Genomic DNA, 10,927 nt, shown 5'->3' with positions numbered 1-10,927 from the left:
AAAACACTGACACCACCAAATGCTGATGAGGATGTGGAGCAACAGACTCTCATTCATTGCTGGTGGGAATGCAAAATGGTAGAGCCACTTTGGAAGACTATTTCTTACAAATCTAAACATACCCTTCCTGTATGATCCAGCGGATCACACTCCTTGGCTTGAGCCCAAGAACTGAAAACTGACATCCACCCAAAACCTACACACAAATGTATGCTGGTTTCTTCATAATTGTCAAACTTGGAAGCAACCAGGAAGTCCTTCAGTAGGTGCGCAGATATACTGTGCTATATCTATATAGTGAAATGTTACCAAGTGATAACTTGTGCACGTCTTCAGCTCAGCGCAGCTTTATTTGTAACAGCCCCAAACTGGAAACAATCCAAACATCCACTAATAGTTGAATGGATAAAAACCAACTGTGGTATATGCATACAGTGGAATAATACTCAATACAAATGAACAATGTATTGACACATGCAATGAGATGGAGTCATCTCAAAATAGTTGTGGATAGTGACAAAGGCTAGAGTCCCCCCTCCCCAGGAAGTATATACCATAGGATTCTGTCTATATAAAATTCTAGAAAATGCTTGCTCTTGCCTCTGAATTGTGGAGAAGGGTATTAAAAGGATTATAAAGCGGTATGAGAGATCTTTCGGTTGTGTGAGTATAAGTTCGTTACCTTGACTGTGGTGATGGCTTCCCCGGTATATACACATGCTGAAACACATTTCATACTTTAATATGTGCAGTTTATTTCATGTCGGTCATACCTCAACAAAGTTTTGAGAATTAAACGTTCCCCATAAAGTCCCTATTTACCTCTTGGAAAGTCACACCTGCCAACTATTTTGGTTCTACCATATCCCTCTCCCCACAGTTTAGGAGGATGAACCCTGCCTCAAGTCAGCAAAAACTGGGGAGCAATGAAATCCATGTCCACGTCAGTCCCCAGGAATGCTAGCGGGGTCAGAGAAGCCCTATCCTTGGAGCTCTCCTTTGTCAGTGCTGAGGTTCCTGCCCATGTAGTGACGGCCACATCATCAGCCCAGAGAGGTACAGGAATCCACAAAGCTTGAGACATTGACATTGGCCACAGGAGATACAGATGCTTGAAGGTCCTGAGTTCTATACACTCTCATCCCTCAACAATCACATGGACATTTGTAGATGCCTCCTGGAGAAGACATACATATCCTCTCATTTGCCACGTTCATCCCACTCCATTACCTCAGTGTTTCTGCACCTGTTATGATCCCACCTTGCCCTGTGAGATTCTGGATATCAGGGACACCAGTGACTGGCTGATCCAGGAGACAGAAATCCCTGAAAAGTGCTGGGGAATATGGGAATTTCCCTCAGAATAAGAGACCCAATTCATGTTGTTTCCAGAAGCCCTGGGGATTTTCACACCAATTAGGCCTCCTCAAAATGAACTCTGGGCTCAAAGGAAACTTGCTTCCAGGCCACAGGATGAGGCACCCAAAGCTCTTCACTCTTTTCTAGCAAAGCCTTGGGCAACAATGGAAATTAGGCCAACAAGACTGAGATTTGTTCTCTGCCATCTGCTGACCCTTCTGAGGCACATAAAGTTGGTGTAGACAAAAGGTGTTCCTCCCTTCGTGTTGAAGAACCCAAATTTTTCTCAATCCATTCCACACAGTGAATAGACCCTCCTCCCCCCAACACACACACACACAAAGTATCACTGCACAGATCAGAGCAGCATAGGGCAACCAGTTCTAAAGTTGGATGATGTGGAAGCAAGACGAATGAGCCACGGTTATTATGTTTACAGTCAACATCGCTCATGAAGAGAAATCCTGTCTGGAAATCCTCAGCAGACTCCAGTCCAAATCCTTTTGGCCAGACCTGGATCATGTCCACTCACAATCCAGTCATGGGGGAGGAAGCGAAGGCCTCACTGGGCTCAGAACACTCGTGATTCCTTCCAGGGAACAGGAGAGAGAGCACAGGGGTCTGCCTTCCCTGAGCATATCGGAGTGACTGACACTCACTCTGGGACCTTGACAGCTGGTAGCAAAGAGATGGCTTCCGCCACAGGCACTGGCAGTGACAGAACTCGGTCAGGAGCCCTGTGTAGTCTGGAAAGTGCAGTATACCTCATGAATGTAGTTTGGAAAGTGCAGTATACCTCATGAAAGCTTCCCAACTATGTGGGACTTATTGGGAACGTCCTCATGATACGTGTTTGAATGACGGCTGATGGTTCCCTCACAAAGGGTACTCACAGAGGTTTTCTCTGGTGTGAGTCCTATTAGGTCGAACGAGGAGACAGCACATTTTCTGCATTCGTAAGGCCTTTCTCTGGTGTGAACTTTCTCGTGCTAAACAAGTTTCAGAGATGTAGCTAAAGGGTTACTGAAACTGTTGCATTCGTGAGGGTGAGGCTTTCCTCCAATGTGAACTCTCTGGTGTCGGACAAGATGGGAGCTCCTGCTGTAGGCTTTCCCACATTCGCTGCACACGTAAGGCTTTTCTCCAGTGTGAACCCTCTGGTGCAGAATGAGGCTAGAGTTTCGGCTAAAGAATTTCCCACATTCACTGCATTCGTAAGGTCTGGCTCCAGTGTGAACTTTCTTGTGCTGAACAAGGTGGGAGCTGCTGATGTAGGCTTTCCCACATTCACTGCACACATAAGGCCTTGCTCCGGTGTGAACTCTCTGGTGTAGAATGAGGCTGGAATTGTGGCTAAAGCATTTTCCACATTCTGTGCACTCATAGGGCTTCGCTCCAGTGTGGATTCTCTGGTGCACAATGAGGTTGGAGCTATGGCTAAAAAATTTTCCACATTCACCACACTCATACGGCCTTTCTCCAGTGTGGATTTTCTGGTGCTGCACAAGCGTGTCTTTACGGCTAAAGGCCTTCCCACACTCGCGGCACTCGTAAGGCCTGGCTCCAGTGTGAATGATCTGGTGCTGAACTAGTGTGTCCTTGCAGCTGAAAGCCTTCCCACATTTGCTGCACACATAAGACCTCGCTCCCGTGTGGACTCTCCGATGCTTAATGAGGCTCGAGTTATGGCTAAAAAACTTTCCACATTCAATGCATTCATAAGGCCTTGCCCCAGTGTGAATTCTCCAGTGCTCGATGAGGTGGGAGCTTTGGCTAAAGAATTTCCCACACTCGCTGCACTCGTACGGCCTTTCTCCAGTATGAAATCTCTGGTGCTGCACAAGCGTGTCCTTACGGCTGAAGGCTTTGCCACACTCACTGCACTTATAAGGCCTTTCTCCGGTGTGAATTCTCTGGTGCTGGACAAGGTGGGAACTTCTGCTGTAGGCCTTTCCACACTCACTGCAGTCATAAGACCTTTCTCCGGTGTGGACTCTCTGGTGCTGGACAAGCGTGTCTTTGCGGCTGAAGGCCTTCCCACACTCGCTGCACGTGTAATGTCTTCTTCCGGCATGAAATTTCTGATGCATTTTTAGGTGAGACAGGTGAATGAAGGCCTTTCCACACTCTTTACACACATGTGATGCTTCTCCACTGTGAATTTTTCTGGGATTGAGAAGAGCGGCTTTCTCCTTGGACATATTTCCACATGGGGGGCATCTAAAGGCTCTTAATTCAGTCTGACTTATCTGGTTGCCGAGGAGAGTGAAGGTGTTCAGGAAGGCTTCCTCACCATCGGTGAAAAGGACCAGTCCGTCATGGTCCCCCCGCTGCTGGCCGAGACTGGAGCTGGGTGGGAACGAGCCCATGAACTCAGTCCTTTTGTACGGACTCCTCCCGCTGCCGGTGGTCTCGCCCCGGAAGAGGCCAGAGCTGTCCAGCAAGTCCATCGCCTCGTCCCTGCACGTAAAGGATCTCCCCGACACGGGGACGGCACAGCTCCTCACGTGTAAGGCCCCCTCGGCATCCCCTATGAAGAGATCCTCTCTGCCACATCGCTTCTGGTGCTGGGAAAAGTCGGTACTGAGTAGGAATCCTCTCCCATATGGGCCATGTGCGTACGGCTTCTGCAACGGGTGTGATCTCTGGCGTTCTGCCAAGTGCAAAATGTCTTTTAAGAGCGGGTCGCACCCGTCACACGGGTGGGCTTTCTGGATGAATGGACCTGGCTCGGGAGTCCTTAGCTGCGAGACGCCGGCAGAAACGCTCTGTTCAGGAGCCTCCTCGTTGTCTGCTTCACGCCAACAACCTGGAAGCAAAAGGCTGCTGTAAGGTACACGGACGCTGGGGGACGGCAGCGGCCCCGTCATACCCGTGCACGTGTCACACCGCAGCACGAGGGAGCCAGGCCCAGTGCCGGGCCCGGGCCTCGAGGTCACAGGAAAGAGAGAGCGTGGGCAGGCACGGCAGAGGCACAGAGAAGCGGTCTCCAGCGCACTCCTCCCGGAGCAGGGCCGTGGCGGCCGGTGCCGGGTGAGCTCTGCGCGGAAGGCGGGGTCCGCGCCCACACAAACCGGACTGCGGGTGCGTAGCTGGTTCTTAAGGACCATTGAAGGAGATGTGCACAACTCACTGCGCACTAAACAGCCAGCGCTGCACAGCATGGCAGAGGGGACGGACCAGAAGGAGCGAGACCCGGAAGCCAGAGAAAGGGGGAAACAGCCAGGGGATGGAAGACAGAAGAGAAGCGACAAGTGGACAAAGTGCCAGGACCGGGGAAGGAAAAGCAGAAAGGAGGCGGCGCGATAGGCCCCGGCAGGGAAACGCTGGTGAACACGATGTAGGCTGCCAGTCTGATCTGAACCCAGGACTAACATGGCTCTCTTCCGGCCTCGACTCCACACGGCCGGGCCCTCTCTGGGCCTCGCTCACTGTGGCTGGAGTCAGGTCGACCCCGTCAGACACCAGGGCTTTCTGCCCCTCTCGCAATGGGCAACTACTGGAAGATGAAGTTGTAAAGGAGACATAGGGCACTTGAGTGGCTCAAGTGGAGCCACCTCACAAAGAAGGAAATGACTGTTAGGGGCACCTGGGCGGCTCAGTCAGTGGAGCGTCTGACTCTTGAATTCAGCCCAAGTCATGATCTCATGGTTTGTGAGTCTGAGTCCTGCATCGGGCTCTGTGCTGACAGTGCGGAGCCTGCTTGGGATTCTGTCTCCCCCTCTCTCTCTGCCCCTCCCCTGCTTGCTCTCTATCTCTCTCTCAAAAAATAAATAAAAATAAACTCAAAAAAAAAAAAAAAAAAAAAAAAAAAAAAAAAGGAAGACAATGAAATGTTAAAAATGGAAGCTTGAAGGATTTGGCAGAACAGCCCTGAGACGTTCATGAGCGGTGACCATGTCAGTGCCTGTAATTCCTGGCATCCTCAGCTCCCAGGAAATGTCAGCAAGAGGGCGAGGGCAGAGCCTGTGACACCAGGGTACCATGGATCTCGACAGGTACCTGGCCAGGGGGTGTGCAAGCCACGTTGAATCTGTTGAGCAGACTGAAAGGGTCCTGAACCCCTAACCTGTTCCTGTAAGACTTTGAGCAGAAAGTGTTGGAAGTGTTCAGCAAGGGAGGGGACACGCACGGCACAGGGCCCGGCCCTGGCACCACAGCACCTACTCTGGGACCCAAAGAGGGCAGGGAGTCTCTGAGCTGGCTGGACGGAAAGAGATGCCTCTAGGAAACAGGGGAACCAAACCCAGGGACACTGGAGCAGACGTGAGGGCCCATGGAAGGCAGCCCCTAAGATCGTCCTGGGAATCCCACCTCCCGGTATTCCTGCCCCTGTGTAAGCCTCTTCCTTGGACTGTGGGCTGCACTGACGGACCCATTTCTAAGGGACAGAATAATGGATATCACTTCCAAGGTCAGGTCAGAAAAAGGCTGGAATCCACCCTGGGCATTCCTTCTCACTCTCTCACTTCCATGCTACGAGGCACAGTGTACAGAAAGGCCAAGAGAACAAAGAACTGAGAGAGGCCACAGGTCAGGAGCCCAAGAGGAACGAATGCTCACAGTTCAATAAGCCGCAGGAAACTAACTGTTGCGAACAATCCATGGGTGAGCCTGTAAGTGGATTCTTCTGGAGACTGGCTTTCTGATGAGAACACAGCCCTGGCTGACTGCTTGACTGAAACCTCACGAGAGAGCCTAAGCAAAAAGCACCCAGGAAAGCTGTGACCAGATTCCTGATGCACTGAAACTGTAATAGTGAACTTTTACTGTTTTAAGACGCTAAATTATACACCAGTAGATAAAACAGGGACTTACCCAGTGAGGCCACAAGCGCAAAGTTCTCCAGCATCACATCACGGTACAGGAGCCTCTGAGCCTCCTCAAGGAGCTCCCACTCCTCCCGGGAGAAGTACACGAACACATCCTCGAAGGTCACACAGCCCTGTCGTGATGGGGGACAGGTGAGCCCACAGGCAAGAGGACTCCCCAGTCTATCCACTCACACGACCACCCCCGCTCCCCCTCCTCCCAGCTCCCAACTCAGGGGAGATACCGGGCCTTGGCACCACTAGTGCCTCCTCTCCTCACGTCCCTCTGAGCACTGTGTGCAGAGCAGAACCAGGCAGGCAGGTGGGTGCTGGGTAAGCTACGGGGCCGGCACGAAGGGCGCCAAACACTCCTGCTGGCCAGTTCTCCCAGCGTCCTCCTGACCCTGCCTCGCAGACACAACCTTAACGCCGTCACGTCACACTTCTCCTCACACATGCATCACTCTCTGAACCCCCCTTCCTCCCATCTGGGGCTGCCACTCCCACTAACAACCTTCGGGACCACACCATATGCAGCTACAGGGCAACCCCCACCCCCACCCCATGCCACTCTGCACACGGTGTCCAGGAGGTGCTCGTGTTTCTTTGTGACAGGCACACTGTCACCCCGTGCCTAAGCAAGAGGCCCAGTCCTCAGTCCCAAGTTTCAACTTTTCTCATTATTAACTGCAATGCCGCCATGACCTGAAGATACTAACCCACAGTTCCACCACATCCAACATACTGGGCACCACGTTTTGACCTTCTTCAACCAGTACCTTCCCCAGAACTAAATACCCCCATCCAGCTTGATGTCTCAACTACGGAGTCGCAGGGACTTCTTAAGCTAAACATGCAAGAGTCTAACTCCCAAAATAACCACAGAAAATGACCCCTGCTATCAGCTTCCCTATCTCAGTCGATGGCATCTCCATCATTCCACCGGGTAGAGCAAAACAAAAACAAAACCCCTAGAGTAATCCACAATTCGTCCCTTTCTCTTATTCACCCTTCACACCAGAAAATCTGGTCACTCCGGCTAAAACTCAGATATAACAGGTGCCTGGGTGGCTCGGACAGTTAAGTGACAGACTCTTGATTTGGGCTCGGGTCACGATCTCATGGTCTGTGAGATCGAGCTCTGTACTAAGACCAAGGAGCCAGCTCCTGCTTGGGATTTTCTCCCTCCTTGTCTCTGCCCCTCCCCTGCTTGTGCCCTCGATCTCTCTCTCTCTCAAAAACAATGATCTAAACCCAAATGCTCAGATACAAAACCTACCACCATCTCGCACTTCCCCAGCCACCTCTCTGGGCCAGCTACCACCAACACTCACAGGCTACTGTGGCGGGCTCCTCACTCACGCCCACGCTCCGTCCGCAGCCAGAGCAGCCAGAGGGAGCCCGGTAAGATCTGGGGGGGGGTCAGCTCTCTCCTCTGCTCCAAGTCTGACACGTCTGTCACCACCCTTGGCACAGAGGCCCAGCTCCTCAGGCTGCCAATCCAGGCCCGACCCCTGACCACCTGCTGTCTGCTCTGACCCGATTCAGAGCGACCTACGGTTCCTGAACGCTCCGAACTCATCCCCACCTCCAAAGATTTGGACCAGCGCCTTGGAAACCCTTGCACACCTCATCCCACCGATGCTGATACCCGGAACCTCGGCACATATCCGCGGGGACTGAACGCCCTCCGCCGGCTCTGCACTCAGAGGAGCGAGCGATGAAGGCAAAGTGAGGAAGGTCCTAGAACACGTCGCCCCTCCGCTCACCTGAGCCCCGTCCGTCTGCGCCGCAGCCTCCATGGGATCCCGTGAGCAGAACCGAGTGGGGAGAAGCGGGCAAAGGGGGCAGGCCCCGCGGGCTCAGCCGGAACCCCAAAGCGCCACCAGGCACGGCGCCCGCGGGCCGACTGCCGCGCTCCAAGCCCGTGACCGCCGGGCGCAAACGCGCACAGCTCCGGGCGCCGCGGCCAGAGCGCGCCCGCGAAGGCCCCGGGAAGGACGCGGCCCCGGACGACACCTCCGCGCAAGGCCGCCGGCCCCACGACGGGGCTCATGGAGAGTAACAAAGGCGTGTGCGGTACCGTCCTTCCGGGCTCGGTTCCGAGAGCCCCGCGCGAGGCTGACCCCGCCCCACACTCGGAGCGTCTATGGCCGGAGCGGAGAGTCCAGGCACACGCAAAAGACGTCACTCTGGCGACGCCGGAAGTCCCGCCTCGGCCGCTCCGGGAGGCGGGACACGCCCATCTTCCGGGCTGTCACTGGCCTGACGCCGATGCGGAGGGCACAGACTTCTGGGTAATGCAGTTGGTGCCCGGCGTCCAACCAGAGTGGGCAGCTTTCCGGTTCCTCCAGGCAACCGCCTAGGCGTCCGGGGCGGTGGCCGCGAGGAGGAGTGAGATGGGGCGGGACGTGGGTCCTACTGTAGAGCGAAAGTTCCTCTTAAAGGCGACGCACCCCTATTTCTGTGGTCACCTGAGACAGTCACGTCCTCAGAGGTCTGCAGCGCGTGATCCAGTCTTTAATCCTGGGGGAGCTGATTCACCTCTCTGAGCTTTGGGGACTGAGATTTAAATTGAACAGTGAATATGTCTCGCTGCTGAGACCTTGGTGTAGTACCATTAAATGTTCCTCTAATTCGTCAATTCCCAAATTTAGATCCCTGACATGGCGGCAACACCATCACCTGTGAACTTACTGAAAATCAAAGTTCTCGACCTAACAGACACCTTCTGACATGTAAATCCTGGGAGAGGGGACCTGGCGTAAGCTGGAGAACTGGAACTCTCTTCAAAGTCACGACCGGGGCGCCTGGGTGGCTGAGTCGGTTGAGCGTCCGACTTGAGCTCAGATCACGATCTCGCGGTTGGTGGGTTCGAGCCCCGCGTCGGGCTCTGTGCTGACAGCTAGCTCAGAGCCTGGAGACTGCTTCCGATTCTGCCTCTCTCTCTCTCTCTCTCTGAAATAAATATAAGAAAAATAAGAAAAAATAAAAGTCATGACAGTCCTCCTTCCCCCTCAATTTAATAACTAAAATGCGAAACTACTACAACCTACTTTGTGGATGATGATAAGCGCCTAACGATAAGGGCCTAGTGCTAAATACATATAAGCTGTTATTGTTACTATTCATCATCATCACAAGGTTCGTATATATACTGCTGTAGGGGGTTGCCAGGGACCTCTCTTTGCAGAACCAATGATGATGTTTTTCTCTAATACAAAATACAAGCACTCTGAGTCAGCAAGCAGTGTCATAAGTAATGGTTAGAATTTTTGCATAAACGCATAGGTATACCTTTACATGCATTTAGTTTTTAAAAATTAAAAAACTCTTTTTAATGCTTATTTATTCTTGAGAGGGGAGAGACAGGTCATGAGCGGGGAAGGGGCAGAGAAAGAGGGAGACACAGAATCTGAAGCAGGGTCCAGGCTCCAAGCTGTCAGCACAAACCCCAACATGGGGCTTGAACTCATGAACCGCAAGATCATGATTCCTGCTGAAGTCCAATACTTAACTGCCCGAGACATCCAGGCACCCTCAGGTGCATTTAATTTTTTAAAAATCATATATAGGAAGGTTTCATAAAGCACAGGTAGATCTATTGTGCAAGGGACACATTCTTACAGGCTATATGATTCAAAAGGTAAGACTATCAAGACTAATTGCTCTTAGACTTAAGTAGGTGTGGGCTTAACATGGTTTCATATGGTAGATCTTAAAAACACATCAGTTATTTTGCTAGCAAAAGTGGGTTTCTTTTGTTCCAATTCAGGACAAGTAATTATTGTAAAAACCATAGACTAGTTCAGCAAACCAAAGAAAGGAACCTATTTATGGAGAAGAGGAAGTTGGGAAGGATTGTTTTGAACACAAGTCCACTGGAGAAAAGCAAGAGTTCAGGGTGAATGTGGTCTCTCTTTGGTTGAGTTGCTGGAGTGGTTGATTTCTTGTAGCAGATGCAGTGTGCATCATTTCCTGCTGGATTCTTCTCTGTGGATTCTTCTGTTGGCCTCAGTAATCAGCAATTCTTGACTCCCAGTGGTACTGGGTGAGAGCTCCTCCTTCCGGTCTCCCAACTCCCTTTTAGTGAGGTTTTCCTTTATTCATTTTCACATTTCCCCCTTTTGATCAGGATCCTTCTCTGAAAGCATTGCTGATCAAGAGTCAGTTTTCTTTTTTTTTTAATTTTTTAATTTTTTAATTTTTTTAAATTTATTTCTAGGGGAGAGAGAGAGAGAGAGACAGCGTGAGCAGGGGAGGGTCAGAGAGAGAGGGAGACACAGACTCTGAAACAGGCTCCAGGCTCTGAGCTGGCAGTCAGCACAGAGCCCGACGCGGGGCAGCTCGAACCCACGAACCGCGAGATCATGACCTAAGCTTACCCGACTAAGCCACCCAGGCGCCCCAAGAGTCAGTTTTCTTCTTAATTCGGTAGCCTTTTGTCCCTCGGTGCCAGGAAAGACCTTTCCTGGATGTCGTGTCTCATGTTGGAGGGAAATTGTGTAGACTGTATAGTAGATTGGAAACCTACTGAGGCCATATTTGAGTAACAAGGAGGGGTAAGAGGGAGATCTATCACTCTGCCCCACCTATAGGCAATATTTATCAAAATTGTAAGCAGTAGAGATCATATTCTTTGGGTACATTATTTTTACAAAATCTTGACAGGTAACAAGTACAGAGTCAAAAGTAAAATAACAATTCCAAAGAGTATAGTGGTTCTAAGCCAAGACTCTAGATCTGAAAGTAGCCAA

At 51.5% G+C, this 10,927-nt stretch overlaps 1 protein-coding gene across 1 annotated transcript; it reads right to left on the bottom strand.

Moving 5' to 3' along the window:
* Positions 1–730: 730 nt before the first annotated feature.
* ZNF304 (zinc finger protein 304) lies at positions 731–8,221 on the bottom strand. The gene is made up of 3 exons (XM_077757002.1): positions 7,940–8,221; positions 6,178–6,304; positions 731–4,168 (listed from the first exon to the last, which is right to left on the bottom strand). The coding sequence occupies exons 1-3, from the start codon at positions 7,970–7,972 to the stop codon at positions 2,349–2,351; spliced, it is 1,980 nt and encodes a 659-aa protein (XP_077613128.1). The 5' UTR covers positions 7,973–8,221; the 3' UTR covers positions 731–2,348.
* Between the last annotated feature and the right edge of the window lie 2,706 nt (positions 8,222–10,927).

The sequence above is a fragment of the Crocuta crocuta genome, unplaced genomic scaffold (genome assembly GCF_008692635.1).
Source record: "Crocuta crocuta isolate KB4526 unplaced genomic scaffold, BGI_CrCroc_1.0 scaffold142, whole genome shotgun sequence".
In the NCBI taxonomy this organism is placed as follows: domain Eukaryota; kingdom Metazoa; phylum Chordata; class Mammalia; order Carnivora; family Hyaenidae; genus Crocuta; species Crocuta crocuta.
Note: the sequence above shows the minus strand (reverse complement) of the source record. Positions and strands in the feature narration are given on the sequence as shown.